At 45.9% G+C, this 21,744-nt stretch overlaps 1 protein-coding gene across 1 annotated transcript; it reads left to right on the forward strand.

Moving 5' to 3' along the window:
• Positions 1–5,239: 5,239 nt before the first annotated feature.
• LOC144248281 (E3 ubiquitin-protein ligase BRE1A-like) lies at positions 5,240–16,534 on the forward strand. Its single transcript, XM_077790286.2, has 12 exons — positions 5,240–5,371; positions 6,621–6,800; positions 6,993–7,128; positions 7,792–7,913; positions 8,225–8,628; positions 9,218–9,335; positions 10,619–10,768; positions 11,699–11,911; positions 13,822–13,947; positions 14,832–14,972; positions 15,297–15,398; positions 15,618–16,534. Exons 1-12 carry the CDS (start codon positions 5,261–5,263, stop codon positions 15,792–15,794), a joined length of 1,980 nt encoding a protein of 659 aa, XP_077646412.1. The 5' UTR covers positions 5,240–5,260; the 3' UTR covers positions 15,795–16,534.
• The last annotated feature ends 5,210 nt before the right edge of the window (positions 16,535–21,744 follow it).

Genomic DNA, 21,744 nt, shown 5'->3' on the forward strand with positions numbered 1-21,744 from the left:
GGAGGAGCAAGGATGGGGTGATCAGGGAACAACCAATGGAAGGACAAGGTACAGGTTAGCAAGGTACAGGGGCCAATGAACAAACACAGAACAATGAACTTTCTAGAACATGGGACTGAACAGTAACTTGATGGAGAGGAAAAGGGGTGTAGTTTCTCATACAATGGTCTCCTCCCATGGCATCTCAATCTCCTCATTTCCCTTCCCATATCCTACACAAGGCCGCAGCTGTTGCACCTTTTCTTTTTGTAACTCAAATCGGGCTGCCGACAAGGCTGTGATAGTGTCCTCCAATGCCTCTGCAAATACGTTGTCACTGTGGGCACAAACAAGGACGTTGTCCATAGAATGGTATAAGATACAGTTCTCCCACTTGGCGCGCAGATGGACAGTGCTGGGGACAGAACTCTGACGATATACCACTGACAGATGGGGAGACTGTTCTTCATCCACTGTGGGAGAACTCGTTCTTCATCCGCAGTGGTGGCGCTTCATTGGACCCTCTCTGTTGATGGAGGGCACAGAGAAGGCAAAGCGCGGCACATTAGCTGGGTGCAGGGGAATTGAAAGAAACAATCCTTGATGTCAATTACCACCAATTTCCAATTTTGGGGCAGCATAGATGGGGAAGGCATCCCTGGTTAGAGAGACCCCATGTCCTCGATGACATTATTAATCTTTCTCAGATCATGGAGGAGACGCCACTTGTCCTTCCCCAGCTTCTTAATAACAAAAACTGGAGAATTCCAAGGGCTGTTGGTTTCTACTATATGGCCTTTGGCCAGTTCCTCCTTCACACTTTGAGTGAGCACTCTTAATTTTTCCTTGCTTAGTGGCCACTGCTCTACCCAGACAGGCATATCAGTGAGCCAATTGAGTATTTGGGTAGGGTGCACTTCAGTGGCCACACCTAAAAATCCTGAGGGACCAGAAGTTCCAATTTGGCCCCCCACTGGGACATGGCATCTCTTCCCCAGAGAGTGAATTTCGAATTTAAAATGAATGGGTATACAGACGCTAATTGCCCATTTGGCCCTGTAATTTGGACTATGCCCTTAGATTGTTGTGCCAGTTGTGGACCCCCTACACCTAAAACTGTGCTGCCTATACTTTGCAGCTCCCACTGTGGCGGCCATTTGTGTGGGGGAATGACCGTCACGTCTGCCCCTGTGTCCAGCATCCCCTGAAGTTGAATGGAATGCCCCTTCACTCTTAAGGCCACAACATATGAGGGGCTTCTCTTCTCCCAGCATCTCAGTGTAAAAAACAGAGAGGTCCAGATCATCATACAAAAGACGAAGCTCTGGAATGGCCTGTGCAATGATCTGTCCCTCCAGCAGGAAGAGAGGGGGGTGGACACAGCGCACCATGAAATAGAAAGTCCTAGGATTGAGTGAAAGGACGGCAGGAGGGACCTCTATCTCATGTGGGGTGTGCTTGGTGTCCCCAGTGACAAAGTACTTGCAGTTTAGTAGATTGTTCCGTCTGTGAGTCTCTCAATCTCGAATGCGGGGCAGAAGCTCTGCTGTCGCTGTGATGAAGTGCCAGTCCTGGTTGAAGAAATGAATGGCTTTAGTGAGTCCTAGCCGGTATGGTTCAGTCTTGTCTGTGGTATAAGCTTTGCTGCTGATACTTGGTATGACGTGATGTATGGCAGCCTTTGCAGCAATGCCTTGACCTACCCGAGTTGTGTCATCACGCGGGGTAGGTCCGTGCTCCACAATTAGTTTTTTGACTGGTTAAAGGTCTCCCCCTCCCCTGCCTTTGCCCCCTGTGGAGGTGCCATTCCCAGGAAGGGGCACTGTCTGATGAAGTTGCCCTCCTGCATGTAGTGAAAACATTGGCGTTTAGGTGGAAAAGGCCTCGATGCTGGAGTTCTTGGGGCCGCCGATGTTGAAGCCACCTTTCCCATGGATTTGTCATCCAGTCCTCAGATATCAGGGTAGCCTTTCTTGTGCACTCCTCGATAACCTGATCAAGCGTTGGTGGAGGGGATGCTAGAATTGCCAAGATGACCCGCTGACAAGATTCATTTGCATTGGTGGTGGTGATCTCTAGAGTGAGCTGATCTTGCAACTCCTGCCCTTCCGCCATCTTCTCTACAGCGGCTCTCAGCCGGTCAACAAAGTCAATGAATGGCTCTGTAACAGACTGCTTAAGAGCAATATAAGATATTAGAGGTTCCATAGAGGGCATGCTAAGGAATTCCCACTCTGCAGCGTCTTTTGTCAGACCTAACACAGCCCTAGGAATCCCTGCTGCCTGCTTCTGAGCCTGGCTCCAGTCACCCTCACCAACAAGGTGGTCTGTGGTGATTTCATCTTCTTCTATGTCTGTGGCATAATCGGTGCTCTGTAAAATACCTGGAAGGAGGTCCCCTGCTAACCTTTTCCAAGTTCCTTCCCACATTTTATACTCGGATTGAGGGAACAGGCAACTAAACAGATGCTTCAAATTGGCAGGGACCCTGGTGTTAGAGTTAAATGTTGCCTTTAAAATGCTCCTAAAGAATTCACTTGTAGGGCCAAATTTGCGTTTGGTTTCACAGAGCTCCCCTATGCATTCATATGAGAGGGGTTCCCATCTTCGATGTTGCCCTCTTGCATTGTAGGTTACTGGAGCCAGGAACAGAGGATTGGCATCATTGATCACTTTCTGTTTCCCAGGCCCGGCGCTCCCACCCCCCACGTCACCGTGGGAACTGGAAGGTGGGGTGTGTGAAACAGGAAGGTGATGGGCAGTGTCCTGGAGAGTGGAGCCTTGCACCAAAGTGACGTAGGAAGAGGGCGGAGATGTTGGTGTTGTGGGAAAAGGGGTGTGATCAGGTGACGTAGCCTCAAGGGGTGGTGCATTGGGTGGAGCAGTGGATATTCTGCCAGGTTCCGGGGTTCTGGGTGGCAGCTGTGGTGAGCCGCCAGTCTGTGTCTTTAAGGTACAGAGGCTCAGCTAAGGTTAGCCTAAAGGGAGGAAAAATTAGAACAGGTGTTAAGAATGGATTTTGGATGATCGGGGTCTCGACCTAGCCAAAACCTGGATAAGAATGTAACTTTGTCTCCTGTATTATTTGTCTTATTTGATAAAGTCATGTCTGGTATATTGTTGTCTGTGTCCTCAGGTGGGTGTTGAATATCCCTGCCCCTCCCCTCTAATGATGGTTCTTGTCCCACCTCATTTTGTCTGCATGCAGGGAGGGACTGCGCTGATCTTCTAGTGTTTTTAATTTCCTCCCTGGTGGGAAATTCCTCACCCTGGTTGTTGATTTTTAAATTTCAAGAAATCATCCCTCATTGGGCACTATTGAGCCCAATGACCCTCCTGCTGTCAGAGATGGCATGAAGGGTCTTTTTGAGGCCCTCTTGGCGGCCCCGGGAAGTGGCGAGTCGAGTGCAAGGGTGTAGGTTTTGCAATGGAGACTGTCCTGGGTGGAGGTCGGAGAGGCTCTCAGTGATCTCTTGTGGGAATGATGACTTTTCTGGCACAGACTTCTAGCATATTCTGTAACGTGGGCTCAGGGTCCAAGGGGAGGCTGAGGATCACGTTTCTGCAGGCTTCATTTGCATTTTGCTTTGCGATTCCTTTGATGATCCCCCTCCTGAGCCCCTCATCTGGTACTTGTAGGTCTATGGCTCTATGTAGTCTATCAATGAATCTAACAAAAGACTCAGAAGGTTTCTGCTTAATACAAAGATAATTAATAACTGGGCTGCTAGGTTTTAACTTAAAGAAGGCTTTTTCTGCTGCTTTCTTACTTAACTTTAATGCTTCCTGCGGAATCATATCTGCTTGTTTAGGGCCTGAGTCCCAATCTCCTACCCCTCACAAATGATCTACTGATATTATTGTCCCATCCGTATCTATAGAGGTGTCCTGATTAGCCCATAGATCTGGCAACAAATGCCTTATTGCCCTTTTCCATGTTGATTCCCAGACTAAGAACTCTGCTTGTATTATCAAACATGAAAAGAGAGTCCTCAGATCTGCTGGTACATACTCAGCAGAGGATAATGTTGCCTTTAAAAGACCTCGGAAAAATTCACTTCCCTGCCAAATTCTTTTTGGACTTTACATACATCTTTTTATCACTTGCTGCGATATGGGGGACCATTGTGTTTCGGGCCTACCCCCTGCTGCGGGGTGTAGGTGACTGGTGCGGCAGTGAAGGCAGGCAGGGATTGGGTAGGTTGCAGTTCCCACGCTCCCTCCCAGGACTTGAACCGTGGGAACTGGAAGTGAGGTCCTGGGAACTGGAGGAGAGGCAGAAGGGGCGGATTCAGGGCCAGGGATGTGGATGTTGGTGGGAAACTCCCCCAAGGGGTGGAGTCTGAGGGCGAGGTAATGCATAATTCATGAGAGGAGGTGAGCAGAGGGAAGGTATAGGCAGGAAAATCTTGGGAGCAGAAGGGGTTGGTTGCCGGGAGGAAGGAGTTTTGGGAAGAAGCAGGAAGGGAAGAAGCTGGAAGGGGGTTTATGGGAAGGGGGAGCAAAAGTGGCAGGAAGCGCCATGCGGTGTCCGCTATCTTGTGCCTCAGGGAGGACACTGTGGGGAGACATTTTGGGAGAGACTGGGACTGGGGATATTGAAACTAACGAAATGACTCTGGGACAGGGCTGTACACGGAAATTGGGGTGAGGGGAGAGTCTGGAGCAGTGTGGCTGGCACTGCTCTGGCAGGGGTCCCAAGAGTTTTTGAGGGAGCCAGGGGTCTCCTGTGGGCACTGGCGTGTTGTTCCCTTAAGAATTCCCGGTCTTGGGGAAGAGGGAGAAGAAAAAGGAGTACGGTTTTGGGAACTGGGGTTAGAACTGGGGTTTGGTTTGTCAGATGATGGTTGTGGCAATGCTTCATAATTATTCTTAACAATATTGTGGAGGGCCATATAGGTATATTTTGAGCGGGAAGGATCTGCCTGTCTCAAAATTTCCCTGCCGACTTGATCCCCAAATGGGATCTGATATAATTTTCTTGCTGAAACATATGGGAAGCTTTGCGGCAGCCACTGAACAAACTCTTTAACATAATTTTTCTTAAATTTTTAGATCCTGTGCCACAAAGCTGGGCGACTCTGTGTAAGCCATTTTGTCTGTGTATGAGGTTTCTATTTAAAAAACACCTGGTGGAATTAGACTCTGTCTCTCTTGGTCAAGTTACCTGACTGCTCAGTCTGTGATTGCTGTTACTGCATGAACAGATAGTTCATTAGCATTTTCAGGAGACACATTAACAGCAGCATTTACAAGCAGTTTATGCCAACAGTTTGAGGAGATGAATGCAGAGCTGGAAGAGAATAAAGAGCTTGCTGGGAATCGCCTTAATGAACTGGAGGAACTACGCCAGGATCTTGAGGAAGTAACAACACAGAATGAAAAGCTCAAGGTGAGACATCTGTAGCCGTGTGAGGGTGAAGGTGCTCTGTGGGATGTGCTGCCCTCAGCTCTGCAGTGGTGTGCCTGCAGAAAACCTCGTTAGCAGTGTCTGTTCTGAGCCTGCTCTTTAGCTGTGTTACACTTGGCTCCAGGTACAGGCCATGGAGGCTGTGGCTCCGCTTGCAGCTCGGTGCGTTGGTGACAGCGTGTGGCCACCGTTGGAAATTGTGATGGTTTCCTGCCCACGTCCCGTTCTGATCTTTGAGTCTATTTTAACCATGTCTGGTTAAAACGGTTTTCACCTCTTTACAAGTAGTGATCCCTCCTCCACCTTTCCCACGTCGTCTGTAAGTGGAACCAGAGAACAGAAACAATCAGGGAACTTGTGAGGGGAGAGATGCTCTTGGAAAGATTCAATGAATTTCTGTCTTCCCCACTGTGGGGGATGGTGAGATAGGAAACAGCCTGTGAGTTTGTGATGTTTTAAAGGCAGTAACACAAGAAGCTGTGGCTCTGTGGCAGATAAGTATATAATGGAAAGAATAATGCAAATTTCATCTTAGTGGTCAGTGCCAGTTATAAGAAATGTCTGTCTTGATAACCTAAATCCAGAGATCTGATGCAGGAACTGTCTTGAGGCACCTCTGAATTCTATTTACCCACATGAATTTGTTTTGAGAGAAGTGGTTTTTAGGTTACAGCTTTTTTTTTTTCCCTCCCTAATTAGTTTTAAGCTGAATGCATGTATATATGTGTCTGTTTCTCTGCTGCTAGTCACAATCATTTGCTAATTTTTTTTTCTAGGAGTTCAGTTCTCTGGGTTTTTTTTAATTTCTCTTTCTGTCAGTCATTATGTTTTACTGGCAGAAGGCTAACATAATGCCTACTTACATGTGCATTTTATCTGTTCTCTCATACTTTTCTGTGTGTTCATCTTTATTGATCTGGGTGATGATGATTTATTATATTTTCCAAGTTCATATCTTTGAGGGAAACTATTTCAGGACCCAAGAGTCAAAAACTTCTGTCATGTGGTTGTGCAAGAGAAGCAGCCTAATGCAAGCAGAGAGCATGGAGACTTTTTAAATTTGGTGCTGAATCATATCACTTGGGCCTACTTCACAACAATGCTATTCAAGTTCTAGCTTTATGTTTTCTTGTGACAGCTTGATCCGTTGTTCTCCTGTCTTGAAAGACAGAAACCAAAGGCAAAAGGTGATAATTTTTCTTTTTGTGGCATTTTCTTTTGTCCCATCCAGGTTGAGCTTCGACGAGCAGTGGAAGAGGCTGTGAAGGAGACGCCGGAATATCGCTGCATGCAGTCCCAGTTTTCCGTTTTGTATAACGAGAGTCTCCAGCTGAAGGCACACCTTGATGAGGCCCGCACGCTGCTGCACGGCACCCGCACCACGCACCAGCGCCAAGTGGAACTGATTGAGGTAATGCCTCTGCTCCCTCAGCCTGGGAGCTCTGTCATGCCACCACCATCACTGCTGGGTCTGTGTGCCTCTGCAAATGCTCAGGAAATGGACGTCCGTGGCAATAATCAGGCTCTTGTGGAACCTGATAGTGATATGGTGGGATATACTCCATGTTCAAAGCACCAAGTTCTGTTTCCTTTTGTTCCTCAGAGGGATGAGGTCAGCCTTCACAAGAAGCTACGCACGGAGGTGATTCAGCTGGAGGACACCCTGGCACAAGTCCGCAAAGAATATGAGATGTTGAGGATAGAGTTTGAACAGTCGCTTGCTGCCAATGAGCAAGCAGGTATGGTGTTGTTCTGCTGTGCCTGAAAACAACCACCTAATGACCAATGCTCATTAGGGGCTACAGTGCACAAGAACACTGTATGTATCAACAAGATTGATTCCTTGTTACTGTTAAATACTTGTTCTGGCAGGTCTCTTCACCTCAAAACAAAACTCTTCACCTGTTTTACTGGGAGGCCAGCTCCACTTCTTTCTAGATGCCATATAATAAATACATCTTGCTCACAATTTGCTTTATAGCAGGATATTTTGCTTTATTAAAAATTTCTTGTGGTGGGAGGATTCATTTCCAAGTCTGTAAGGACAATCTAGATAGCAAAGCAGTAATTCTTAAATTTCATCAGAGGAAATAAATTACTTCTGAAGTAGCATTTAAATCAGATTTCCTTTGTAACATGACATGTTTCCCTTAGGATCATGGGCATAAAAAGAATGTTAAGTGGGAACTTAGGACTGTGAATTTGCAAGGACTTATGGTTGTGTATAAAACTGGCATGACTTTTTTTTCTGCAAGTGTTTTGTATTGCTCTGTTATGTGGCAGAATGGTGATAGTCTTATTTTGTTTGTCATTGTCACTTATCTTGTTCTCCATCTCCACGAAAGTCCTCAAGAAGGTTAACAGAAGTGTGGTTTGTAACTGAGGTGTTTCTGTTTTTGCAGGCCCCATTAATCGGGAGATGCGTCACCTCATCAGCAGCCTCCAGAATCACAACCACCAGCTGAAGGGAGAGGTGCTGAGATACAAGCGCAAACTGAGAGAGGCCCAGTCTGACCTCAGCAAGGTAACACAGCAGGAAATGCCAAAAAGAGGGGAAAGTGCTTAGGAGAGGGGGAAGTGCTGTCACCCATGCCAGGAGTATCAGCCTTTCTGATATGCTGTGCAGGATGCAGTGAAATTTTCTGTGGAGCTCCACACTCTGCTGTTTCCTTTGACTAAATTGATACTCTTTCTTCATGTCTGTGTAGTGCTCCATGAAAAGGGGACATGGAAGTATGGATCTGGGAAGACAAGGGAGAAGGGAGTAAGGAAGGCTCCTGGCTAAGAACTTAAATGTTTGTTTTCTTGGTCATCTCTCTTGCTGTTCCACACCAGATCCGCTCTCGCAGTGGCAGTTGTCTCCTCCAGTCCCAGTCCAGCACTGAAGACACAAAGGAGGAACCCGCAGAGATCAAGCAGGAGCCTGATGATCCTTCTGCCCAAGTGTCTGTTCCCAAGGCTGCTTCTGAAGATATTAATGAGATGAAGGCCAGGAGAGATGAAGAAGAACGGGAGCGGGAGAGACGGGAAAGGGAGAGGGAAAGAGAGAAGGAAAAGGAGAAGGAGAAAGAGAGGGAGCGAGAAAAAGAGAAAGAGAAGGAAAAGGAACGAGAGCGGGAAAAGCAGAAGCAGAAGGAATCAGAGAAGGAGAGAGAGTCCAAAGAGAAGGAGAAAGGGAAGCATGAAGACGGGCGAAAGAAGGAGGCTGAAGTGATCAAGCAGCTGAAGGCTGAGCTCAAGTAAGAGTTGTTGTTTCTCCCTTTCCTGTGGGAGCAGCGCCCAAGCCTGACGTGTTCAGTGTTCTTGCTTTTATAGGATCAACATCACTGGAGTTTGGAGCCAAAAGAGTTTCTTGACACCCTCTGTATCTGATTGTGATGTGGTCAGTGTAGAAGTGTTTTTCCTACAAAAGCCTAAAGCATGAATTACCAAAGCAGATACTTCATGGTGTGGGTCAAGTAACATTGATTTGTTGCTGTCATAACAATAGCATACAAGTTCACAGCAGCAGGGTATTAATAGAGGACACAGCAGTGTTCCCACTCCTGGACAGTTCCCAAGGCAGAGGTGGATCGTTTGTACCATATTGTTAGGGTACCTATTTCATCTCCAGCTCGCTTCTTGCATTTCAACTCGTGTGCCTGAACATACTTCTTTTCCAGCCTATACTCAGCTGCTGTTTTATGTTACCACTATAAAATGATCCACCAACAACTCCATATCTACATGGGAGATGAGATATGAGATATCTCCAGGCTATGGTGCTGGCTGTGTAACATTGTGGCTTTGCTGCTGTGTTCTCACTGTGGTCTGTCTCCATTTCTCCAGGAAGGCCCAGGAGAGCCAAAAGGAGATGAAGCTGTTGCTAGATATGTACCGCTCTGCCCCCAAAGAGCAGAGAGACAAAGTGCAGCTCATGGCAGCTGAGAAGAAGGCAAAAGCTGAGGTATTCCTAATTTCTCTTCCTCTTTTCTTTTTAATGTGTTACTTAAACTTCTTTTCAGATAGTCTGCAGCAGAGCTGTATTGTTTCTCTCCTCAGAACTGAGGATTGTTTGTCTTCTCAGCTTTGTCACTTAGAGATTGGAATGGTCTGAAGGTAAACAGGGACCAGTTGCTAGTGCAGGCACACACACACAACAATCTCTATGTTTATAAGCACAGGCCCATTTGCAGATCCCTTAAGTTCCAACATATCCTTCTGTTTGGGACCCCTGTGGTTCCCCTCTTGCCTTCAGAAGCAGGTCTCACCTATAGGCAGCACTTCCTCTGTGCAGCACATGTACATGGGGTAAAGAGTTAGATTACACTGCGATACTTAGGAAAATGTGTAATTAAAAGATACAAGAATATAGGAGAGGATAGGCTGTGATGATCACGGGCAAGGCCAAGCCAGACAGATGTGTACTGACTGCCCATATTTTCCATAGGACTGGTTCCTTCTATGCCCTTCTCTGTCTAACCCAAATTTGTTCATCCTTGGTCTCCATTTCCCTGCACATTGCTTCTGGATTTGAGCAGCTCTTGATTCCCACAGCTGTTCCACTTCAGGAGAGATTCCTGCTTTACAGTGTCATCAGTTATAAAGTCTAAGCTGATCTTCCTGGAGGTTGTTCCTGTAGGTTCCTGGAAGATATTGTGACTGGAGAGGTTTGCTTCCTCTCTTTGTCTCTATGTTTGTTTTGTCAGGTTTCTGTCTCTGTATATTTTGGTTTGGGTTTTCTGCTTCTTGCACACTCGGATAACTTTGATGGAGTAAACATTTTCACACTCTGACATGCTCTCATCAGTGTGACTGACCAAGTTTTGTTCTCATCACTGCCTCCCTTACCATTTGTCTGCCAAGTTTGTATCTCTGTATGTTTTATTTTACCTCCTTCTTTTCCTATTATCTTCTCCTTGTATGGAAGAAGGTCCTTAACCAGATGCCCTTAAAGGAGCAGATGCTCTCTGAGCACATATCTATACACGTACAATTGCAGGAGACTGATGTTCTTACTCTGATAAAAGATGATGTGAAGTTTTCAAGGGTGTGGAAGTCAAGATCTTGGGCTTATAGCCCACCTCAATGGTACATCTGCCTGTAATACTCTGTCAAAACAGCCTGGGGTTTTTTGCCATGCTTTGAAGGCAGTCCTGAGTATTTCAGAGAATTTTGGAGAAAACAGGCTCTTATCAATGCTCAGGGGATATCCTTGTGTTTAGTGTCATTTCTGGTTGGTTTTTGTAGCTTGAAGAACTGAGGCAGAGGGTGAAAGAATTGGAAGACAAGGAAAAAAAGGAGAGTAAGAAGATGGCTGATGAGGATGCCCTCCGCAAGATCCGAGCAGTGGAGGAGCAAATTGAATATTTACAGAAGAAACTTGCCATGGCTAAGCAGGTGAGAAATTCCCGATGAGTTCTCTTTTGGCTGGGCAACTGAAGGAGCTGCCCTCAGGTTACATCCAGGAAGAGAAAAGAAATGTATATCCATATAGGCCAGAGATGGGAGTTTGGTGCTTGTTTACCAAAGGGGAAGAAAACTGAGCAAGCAAAAGAACCACCAATAAAATAACCCCCTCCACCCTCAGCTCCAGGATATCACAGGCAGGCGATGGTGGGAAATGTTAAATAACAATTAAATGTTAAATAAACAATTAAACACGTGGCCTGAGTGAAGTACACGGAGGAGAATTGCCTTTATCAGCCATTAGGGGAAGAGATTACAATTTCTTTTTAAGAGTTATTACCTCCTCAGTTCATCTAATGAATATGTTTGCATGGAAGTGGTAAATACCTTCTGCTAAAAAAGGCTCAATCCAATGAGAGAACAGGACCACCTCAGCAGGGTAGAGGCAAGCCAATTAATTGACATGTACTTTTTTAGAATTCAGATTCTTTTCATTGTAGAACAGAACTGCTCTACCTTGTCAATGCTGAAGTGGCCAAAGTGAATTTAAGGAGCTTGGCAGCCTGTTAGTTGGAAGCTGTACACATGTAGAATTTTTGGCCTGGGGTATCTGACAGCTGTTCAGCTGCTAGGAATTGGGTGTTGGGTTCTACCCAGCTCTGGCAACAACTGTGTCAAACCTGATTCTGCCAGACAAGTGACAGGTGACCATCCTTTTTCTGCACCTTCAGATTTAGAGTATCTCTGCTGTGGTGCAGACTTGTAGGGAATACAGTTTTCTGGTTGTTGGGATAATGGTGTTCCCTGACACCAAGAATCTTCCTCCATCTTCACTAGGCTTGGTGTGTCTGAATAAAATGTTCAGGCTCACTATAAGGGGTCCAGGGCACAGTTTGGCCAGATCCTGTGATTCTTTTGCAGGAGGAAGAGGCCCTGCTGTCAGAAATGGATGTCACAGGCCAAGCCTTTGAAGACATGCAAGAGCAGAACATCCGCCTGATGCAGCAGCTGCGGGAGAAGGATGATGCCAACTTCAAGCTGATGTCAGAACGTATCAAGTCCAACCAGATCCATAAATTGCTGAAAGAGGAAAAGGAGGAGCTGGCAGACCAAGTTTTGACACTGAAAACACAGGTAATAGGGAAAAAATCAAAGAGGACAAGAGCTGGTAGTGAGGTGGAGGTGTGAGTTACCTGTTTGAGGCAGCTGCACACAACTGTTGGTCACTCCCCCACTGAGGGAAAGGGGAAAGAACCAGAAGGGACAAAGTGTGAAAACAGATGAGATGAAGTAAAGGGAAAATAAAGGGAGTTTAACAGCTAAAGCAAAGATGTCCATACAAGCCAAACAAGAAATTAATTAATTGGTTACTTCCTGGGGCAGGTAGGAGTTGAGCCATCTCCAGGAAGGCAGGGCTTCATCATGTCTTACTGTTATTTAATAAAGGCTGCAGCTCTGAACATCCTCCCACTTCCTCCTTTCCACCAGCTGTTATTGCTGAGCACAGCATTGTAGGGTATGGAACACCCCTTGGGCCAGCTGGATCAGCTGTCCTGGCTGTGTGGCATCCCAGCTTCCTGGGCATCCTCAGTCTACCTGCTGGTGGGCAGCATGAGACACAGAAGGTCTTGGTGCTAAGTGCTGCTCAGCAGCAGCGGAAACAGTGCTGTGTTACTGACAAGTCTTTTGCTCCAAAATGCAAAACATAGCAGCAGCATGTGAGCTGCTCTGAAGAGAATTAACTGTCCTCACCAGAATCTGTCCAGGATAGAATGTTCCTCTCACCAGCCTAGGAATGCATCAGACTTCAAAGGAGCCTGTCTTTGTTAGAAACTGAGACTGCTTTATCAGCATTAAAATGTCCTATGGGCTACGGAGAGCAGATGGTGAGGAAAAGTGGTAAGTCCTTTTCCTGTTGGAAGGTTACTTCTGCCTGTATATTCTACCTGTAGCTGTATATATTGGTAACAAGCAGGAGGAGTTGGAAACTGTGGTTCAGTCTGAACTACCTCATACATGGGCACAGGCTGGGAGAGGAAATAACTGAGAACACTGAAACAGAGAAAGACTTGTGGATTCTGGTGGATGAGAGGCTGGACCTGACCAGTGCACACTGGGAGCCCAGAAAGCCAACTGCATCCTCGGCTGCATCCAAAGCAGCATGGACAGTAGGGAGGGGATTCTGCCCCTCTGCTCTGCCTTTATGAGACCCCAGCTGCAGTGCTGCATCCAGCTCTGGGGTCCTCAGCACAGGAAAGACACATGGACCTGTTGGAGGGAGTCCAGAGGAGCCTATAAAGGCAACGAGAAAAAATGTGTACCTCTGCTACAAAAACAGGCTGAGGGAGCTGGGCCTGTTCAGCATGGAGAAGAGATGACTCAGGGGAGCCTTCATTGCAGCCTTCCAGTACTTGAAGGGGACTTAGAAAAATGAGGGAGAGGAATTTTTTATATAAGCATACAATGTCAGGACAAGAGGCAATGGTTTTAAACTGAAAGAGGGCAGGCTCATATTAGATGTTATGAAGAAATTTTTCACTCAGAAGAATTTCAGAGGGTGGTGAGGCACTGCTGGAGGTTGCCCAAAGAAGTTGTGAATGCCCCATCCCTGGAAGTGTTCAAGGCCAGGCTTGGATGGGGCTTTGAGAAACATGCCCTGTGGAAGTTAGCCCAGGGAAGCTGGGACTAGATGATCTTTAAGGTCCCTTCCAATGCAGGCCATTCTATGGCTCTGTATCCTGTTATCCTTAGAACCACTGTGGAACTGTTCACTGCCTTGCAGGAAGTCTTTAAGCCACTGTCCAAAAATTAAGAAATCTTTGTTGCAAATATTTGACTGCTAAGTTTTAAAGTGTTGACCATAGAGATCTGGGTACAGCTCTCTGGAACAGTCACAGCTGTTCAGGGAGAAAAAGGCAAGCTGATGGTGTGCTCCCTGGTGATGGGGATGCAGGGGTAGTTTTAGCCTGCAGCTTGAGTGACAGTTCTGAAGACCCACAGAGCATATATTAATTCTTTCTGTTCCCTCTGTCTCCTTTTCCAAGGTGGATGCCCAGCTGCAGGTTGTACGTAAGCTGGAGGAGAAGGAACACTTACTGCAGAGCAGCATTGGAACAGGAGAGAAGGAGCTGGGTCTGCGAACACAGGCCCTGGAGATGAACAAACGCAAGGTGAGTGATGCCTTTGTTTCCTCTTGGGTTGTGAGGTGGAGCTGCTGCCTTGTGGGAGGCATGGAAGGCTCTGAGCTCTCATTGGCATTAGAGAACCTAGTATTCCCTGGTTCTGGATGAGTATATTAGAAGGCTGAAGAGGCTTGGAGAGAATTATGATTAAAGTCCTGGAGACTGATGTTTTCCTTTGATAAGGAGAAGCAAGTCATATGTTTTTCTGTGTATCCTTTGTTGAAGAGAGATAGCAGCCAGATGAACTCTGGTCTAAGCTTTTGTTGCAAAGATGGGAAAAGCAAAAGAAAATGCATCTGGGGAATGTGAACACTTTCTACAAATGCCTAAGATCAGTAAAGTAGGTGTGTTACCAGTAAAATAAGTCTTAAGTTATAGCTGATGCTGCCTTTGTTGTTAAGTTTTAGTACAAATGCAGAAATTACATTAGAAAGGCAGAAAGGAAAGCAGGAATATTCCTGTGAAGAGGAGCCAGGGAGAATTCAGCAGTCACCTGTGTTTAATATGACAATCTGTGGTATTAAGGGCATTTGGTTATAAAGTCAGAAGAGAACTGGTGAAGAGAGATTGTTAGAAATAGGTATCTTGCAGTTCTGTCTAGTTCAGCTATGGAACTGCCTCTGAACACTTTAATAGAGAAGACATGGAAGCTGGAAGGCTGAAAATACATTAAGAAGAGAATTTTGGTTTTTGTAAGAGATGCGTGTGGCACATTTGTAAGAGATGTGAGTGTGACAAGGTTTGGCTCTGCCCAAAGGAATCTTGAAGCTAAATGATTAGAACTTGTTGATAATAAGGTAGTAACACGGGACTAGAAACCACTAGAGCTGTTCTTCCGTGTTTGGTCATTATACACTGGTTTTCTTTCTCAGGCCATGGATGCAGCCCAGCTTGCAGATGATCTGAAAGCTCAGCTAGAGCTGGCTCAGAAGAAGTTACATGATTTTCAGGAGGAGATTGTGGAAAACAGAGTAACTAGAGAGAAGGAGATGTTCAACTTCAAAAGGGCTGAGGTATATACCCTATGCACAGTTCTTCAAGATCTGTCTGCTTTAGTGTCTTTCTCCTTATACACTAAGCTTGCAGAGGGTTTCAGCTCAACTGCTCTTGGTATCCAGTTTCACTTTGATTTTGGCTTCATCAGGTCTTGGCTCTTTCAGATTTTGTCCCCTGATAACTGATAATGCTTGTGGCATCAGATGATCGTTTTGTTTCTTGGATTATAGGAGATGAAACTATGGCTGGCATGACTTAGCCAGGAGCACGTTCTCTTTGGTCCCTGAAGAAGCTGACAGAGAACGTACTGCTCCTTCACTTGGTCTCCTGTTTTTATGCAGGAAGATATTTCTAGGTTGCGCAGGAAGTTGGAGACCACAAAGAAGCCTGACATGGTTCCCAACTGTGATGAGATCCTGATGGAGGAAATCAAGGATTACAAGGTGAGTACCTGTGTCCATTGGCTTCCCTTTTTGCTTTAGTCAGAGGGGTGTGTAGGCACACTTTCAGTGACTGGCATTTCTCGTCTGTTCTCTGGCACTGGAGAAAGCGCATTGTCCTTCTGAGGAATGGAGGTACCTTCATGTTGAGACATCTCTGAGTGCAGCAGCTGGGCTGCAGCACCCCTCACAGCTCTGCGTGTCTGTGTGTGTCTGTTGCAGGCCCGCCTGACGTGCCCGTGCTGCAACATGCGCAAGAAGGACGCGGTGCTCACCAAGTGCTTCCACGTCTTCTGCTTCGAGTGCGTGAAGACGCGCTACGACACCCGGCAGCGCAAGTGCCCCAAGTGCAACGCGGCCTTTGGGGCCAACGACTTCCACAGGATCTACATCGGCTGAGCCCTCTCAGAGCCCCTGCTGGTGCTGAGCCAGCCTCCCTCTCTCCCTCTCAGCTTCTGCTGCCTCAGCTGCAGCATCTCGTGCAAGGAGCCTTCAGGGTCTCAAGAGAAACCTGGATCTCTGGATCTGCTTCTTTTCTTGGCCCTGTCCCTTTGGTCTTGCCCTCAGTTTTTGTGTGCTCTTTGTGCCTCAGAGGAAATTTTGCAACCCTTGCTTTCACACTGCCAAGGTGGGAACATGCAGCTGAAGTGCTGCCTTGGTGGGATGAAAGCTGAGCTGCAGCAGAAATTAGAGCTTTATTTGAGGGCTCTGCTTTGGCTGATGATTAAGTCTATCAAGAAATGGCACTGCTTCTGAGAGGGAAGAGTTTCCCAGTTAACAGGCTCAATAGAGACCAAGGAAATTAATCTGTAGACTCAGCGGAGCAATTCCTTAGGTACCTCTGTACGTTCCTTAGTCAGGGCAAGAACCCTTGAGGGCTGGTGCACTAGGAAACCCTAGCCCCAAACAAACGCATCTAAATATCCACAAGAGGAGAAAGCAGAGATCTTGGAGACCCTTAGGAAATAGCATTCCACTGACAAGCCCTGGTTGATGTGCTCACCTTCACCTAGGCTGAAGCATCAGTGCTGTCATTGTCCTTCTCGGCAAAGGACTTCTAGTGGTTCATTTGCTGCAGCTTTACCACAAAGATTAACCTTGTTATGTACAAATTCTTATTAAAGCTGTTGTTTGGTTTATTTTTCTGGTTATCCTGCCTCTGGTACTTTCTGTCTCCTGTCCCATCCTTTGTCCAGTTCTTGGAAACATTTCTCACAAGCTTTAAACTTCTACGCTAGAGACGCTTGATCTCTTCCTTTGTCTCCTTTCAAAATATGCTCAGCTAGAACAACTTTTGTCCCTTGGGCTCTATTCCCAGCAGTTTATTCCTGACACAACAGGAGGGCCAGGATGCTGCGTTATTTCTGCAGCCATTTTGTCATGGCTGCTGGGAATTTTGGCAGGGATATGGTGTGGCTTAGAGTCTCAATGGTCCCTGTGCTTGGAGCATTTGAAGCCTGTTCCAAAAATCAAAATGGGAAGTTGAATTGTGACATTTCTTCCTAGGGTGTAATGTTTTCCCTGTAAATTTAATTTGCGTGGAAGGTGCACCTGTCAGAGGTTTGTCTCCTGGGTGTCCCTTCCCTGAAGCATGGAATCTCCTGCCTTCCTCCATCCCCTCCCTGCGTGAAATAGCAGATACAAAGTAAAAGGACTTCATCACAGGCTCTTAGACTATTCATTATCTTGGTGAAAGCATTCAGAATATATGAGTAAAGCCTTGTAAATGATGAGGAATCCTGAAAAGTGAGAAGCAAGATAGCATCCTGCCTTTCCAAGGGGAATCTGGGCTGCTGAGAGTTCTGCCATGGTGTAAGAGCTGTTAGAAGGAATGAGTAGAACCTGCTCCCCTTTCCCTGGAAATTGCTCCTGGGATTACAGGTTCTGGCAGCAAATTGGCTGAGGAATGATGTGGTAATGCTGCTGGTAGATTTTGGGGTACAGATGCTGCTTCTTCATCACACCAGGATCTGGCTCATAAATAAACTGTCTGTGTCTTCAAACAGCTTTGCTACAGCAGCAGGAGTTGCTTTTACAGCTGTGAACAGCAGCCTGAACTTTGCAGCCCCAGCAGAGCTGCAAAGCCCCTCTGTCCGTCCCCAGTCACTCTTGTATCACCTTTGTACTGAAATGAGCTTTGTGTGAACTCTGCCCAGGTTGGCATCCCTCTGCTCCTGGCAGGAAATGGGTACTTCAAACAATCTGCATTAGTTTCCCAGAGGAGTTTTGGAAACCTCTCCCTTAGCAAAAGTTTTGGTTTTGTTTTAAAATAATAGCTTATTTCAAGCTCATTTTGGAAGTGACTGAGTTTCTCAGGGTGGATAATTTTAACACTTAGAAACAATGAAAGTTTTGGATAGTCTGTTTGCCAGAATGTACAGAAAGACTTCTGATTTATCACGAGTAGAAGTATTGGGCTAAAAGAAGTAAAGAAACGATAGCCTTTATCATTCTCTAAATTCAAACATTCTCTAAATTCACTGTCTGATGTGCTGAGGCCTGAGCAGCAAGCCTGAGCCACAGCTGACTTACAAGATAGATCCTGGGGTCATTAACCCCATCAATATTTGGCTAAAAATCGACTACAGAGACAGGCTAACTCTGTATAACCTAGTGTAGTTATCTGCAAGAAATGTATCACTTTAGGAAACTTTCCCAATTGACATAAATACAGGCTTCTGTAGGGTATTTTGGGGGAAACTCCTCCCAGTGCAGGCTTTGGCTCTGGCCAAGGCCTCGCCCTGGCTGGTGGGGAAGTGTGCCATCAGATGGAGGAGTTGCTGTGCTAAAAATACAGTCAGGTCACTTTGTCCTTCTTGCACATGTTGCAGCATGGGCACATCAGTGGGCCTGCAGCACACACACACAGAGCTGTGAGGGGCCCTGCAGCCCAGCTGCTGTGCTTTGGCACTGCACTCATTCCTCCCCTAAACGAAAGGACAGTGGACTTCAACTGCAAAGCCTCTCTTTGCGCTGGGATTGCTTTTGCCCTGCAGCCTCCATGGGCAGAGGCTTTCTGGGAGCAGGGGCCATCAGAGCCTGTGTCCAGAAACAGACCCGGGAAAACAAGCAGATCCTGCTGCCTTCTGCTCCTGCTGATGCTAGCAGCAACCCCCCTGGCAGTTCAGGGCACTTCACACAGAGGGCTTCCATCATTTTACTGCTTGTCAGAACCTGTTGCTCCCCAGTTGTCCTGGATTTTGGAGCATCTCAGCACTTGTGTCCATGGCCCTTCCTTCATCCCCAGCCTGCAGCAGTCACAGTCACTGTCGCCTCCCCTTTGCTGCAGCTCATTTGCCAAAGTGCTGCCAAAGGCAGCGGAGCAGGCTCAGGATCCCTGTTGGCTCCTGGTCTCCAGGACGAGCTTCAGAGGGACACTTGGAATGCTGCCTAAAGAGCTGCCCCTGGGATGGCGTGGATTTGTCCTCCCCGGGTGGCTCCTGCTTGGAGTTCTACTCTCAGTGGAATCCTGGAGTTTCCTCAGCAGGCCTTTGCAGTGAGTTCTGAGCCAACGTGTGGCTCTGCTGCCATCCCAAATCTGCGCTTCCCTTGCCCAGCCTGAGTGCAAGTCCTGGGCATGGCTGGAGATTTTCATGGCCAAAATCCTCCAGCATTTCCATCTGCTCATGGCTTTGGGCAGCACAAATCACAAAACACCCAGTGCAGCTGACAAATGGCATTTCCTGCAGATTACTACAGCCACACTGCTGATCGACAAACACATGTGAATCAATTTCAGTTGGAAAATGTCACTTATTACAAATTGCTACATCTGCACTGACAATACAGAACTATACAAATCTCAATTAAGGCTGAAACCAGGAATTTATTAGATTATTACAACCAGTCTAGGTAAAAATATACAAATACCAACTATGAGTTTGCGGGCCCCAAGTTGGGCAACTCCCTGGGGGCTCCCCTGGCAGAGGAGACCCTCCTGGAGCAGTTCTGTGTTGGGAACGGGAGACACATTGGACCTTTTCTGTCTTCAGCTGCTGTTTATTGTTATCTTATCAAAACTTCAGCACACTGTGCCCAGATCTTGCATGCATGAAAACAGCACAAAAATGGCCAACAACCTTGTGCTGCAAGGACTTTTTAAGTCTAATCAAAAAACTAAATTACCCAATTAAGAGGTGACACCTAGATTATTTTCCTTTCTCACCCCAAAACTGACCCCTAAAGGCCTGCAATGTAGGTTTTTCTACCCAATTACAAGATACCACCTAAACCCAAGAAGAAAGAGGAAGAAGAGAGAAGAAAGGAACTTGAGACAACATTGTCCATCTTGAACCCATCTGTAACATACTAAAAATCCTAAAGCATAAATTCCTCACCCTTGTGACATGCTACACTACTCTCTACAATCTGTACAATTTCTTTCACACTTTTGTGGTTTCTAATTTACCTTTAAGGCTTTGGAAGTTTTCTCCATGAATGAGGGTCAAAGTTAGTGCTCCCCTGGGGGTCAGGACACCCCAGAGCAGACAGAGAAATATTCCTGGGGCTCTGGCTTCCTAACTTCAGTTAAAAACTTTCAGTTAACAAAACTTACTTTATTGCCAACCTCTACAACAACTCACTATATACAAAGATCAATTAGGTATTTAACAACTTAATTGATGACATATTGCTACTGTGGGAATCCAGGGCTTCCTTCTGGCTGCCCTGGAAGGCCTGGGATGCTGGCAGGGGGTCAGGAGCCCCCCTGTACAGAGCCCCAAGAGACACTGTCTGTGATCTCTGTCCATGGAAAAGAGTTTTCAATCTTACAGGATGAATTACAAGCTCTGAGTGTTTGATAGAAGTAATAATTAAGTGTGGCACGGGTGCAAAAGTAAAATTGTAGGTTTCTGGATTAGGGGTTCCAAGGGGACAAGATGGAGGAAATTGGGTGTGTCTTGTCCTTTTTCTCCTTCTTCATGCCCTCCATGTTTCACTGCAGTGTTGGCATTTTTCTATTGGTTTAGACTGGGGACACACTGTTCAAGGTAGATGATAGATCTTGGCATGTTATTGTAAATATAGCACACGTAGTTTCTGGTATATAATGTTTGTGACATCCCACTGAGGGGTACAGCCCCACATGCTGCCCTGCAGGACAGAGCTGTGGCAGGGCAGCACAACATGTTATAGATAAGCAAGAATAAACAACCTTGAAAACCAGCACAGACGAATTATGACTTCTTCTTTGGCAACGGGGCTGAAAGACAGAGACGTTTTACAATCTCAGAATCATCAATACCACAGATTCCGACAACTACAAGTGTACAGCCCATATAAAAATAGAAAAATATGCATTCCCTCGCCAAGCAACCTTGTACCAAGTGCTTGATTGAGAGAATTATACAACTATAGATCTCTGTACATGTTTAAATAGAACTAAATACATATACACACACACATATATATAAATACATATATAACAATAGACATAAACACAGATTAAATATGACATGTTATATACAATATATAAATAGATATAGAACACAAACCTATCTATAAATTTACAAATATCACTGTACCAAGATCAATATCCATACAAATCCGTCAAATACAAATATACAGCTATACATCTGGATACGTAGGTAAAAATAATTACACACAGAAATGGAATAATATACATATGAAGGTATAAAAATAGACATATCTACCAGTACAAATACCAACATACCTATTTAAAGAGCCATATATCTATGACTTCATCAACAGACTTAGACTGCAACAAAACTGTACCCATAGAAAATAGAACTAAACACAGAAAAAACAACATACATGTATACTTAGATACATATATACACATATATGTAATCACAAACACATATGAATATATACACAACCAATATATACAGAGCATACACCCATAAATACTACAACAGACATACAGAAAAACACCCATACGAATGGCAACATCCATATGTAAATATCCATGTAATTATCACTGTCAATGTGCAAGTCCATACATCTTTAAACAAAACTCCAAGCAGGGGGATCCCAGCTATATTAAGATCCTTGTTTAATGTTGAAGAACGAGATATAATAAGGCAGGCTGCCATAAAAGATTGGGAATTCAGGAATCCCCAGGGCAGGAGTGGGGCAGAAAAGTGGCTGGAACAAAGACCGTCAGGGAACGCTCAGACAGGGGCGGATCGAGCAAAAATTATTGGATTGAGAAACATGGTAGTACAAGATATTCAGGCAGCGGTCCCCAAGGGACAAAATATTAGCAAGGTGCTGGGGGTATGCCAGGGGAAGGATGAAACTCCTACAGAGTGGCTGGAGAGGCTCAGAAAAAGTCTTCAAATGTATTCTGGTACCGACCCTGAATCCCCTGGGGCAGGGTGGGGGG

The sequence above is a fragment of the Lonchura striata genome, chromosome Z (assembly GCF_050655825.1).
Source record: "Lonchura striata isolate lonStrDom1 chromosome Z, ASM5065582v1, whole genome shotgun sequence".
NCBI lineage: Eukaryota > Metazoa > Chordata > Aves > Passeriformes > Estrildidae > Lonchura > Lonchura striata.

Coding starts and splice junctions, on each gene's coding strand:
- LOC144248281 (XM_077790286.2), top strand. CDS start 5,261: ATGAATGCAGAGCTGGAAGAGAATAAAGAGCTTGCTGGGAATCGCCTT. Junction 6,801..6,992: donor GCCAAGTGGAACTGATTGAG/GTAATGCCTCTG, acceptor TTTGTTCCTCAG/AGGGATGAGGTCAGCCTTCA. Junction 7,914..8,224: donor CCCAGTCTGACCTCAGCAAG/GTAACACAGCAG, acceptor GTTCCACACCAG/ATCCGCTCTCGCAGTGGCAG.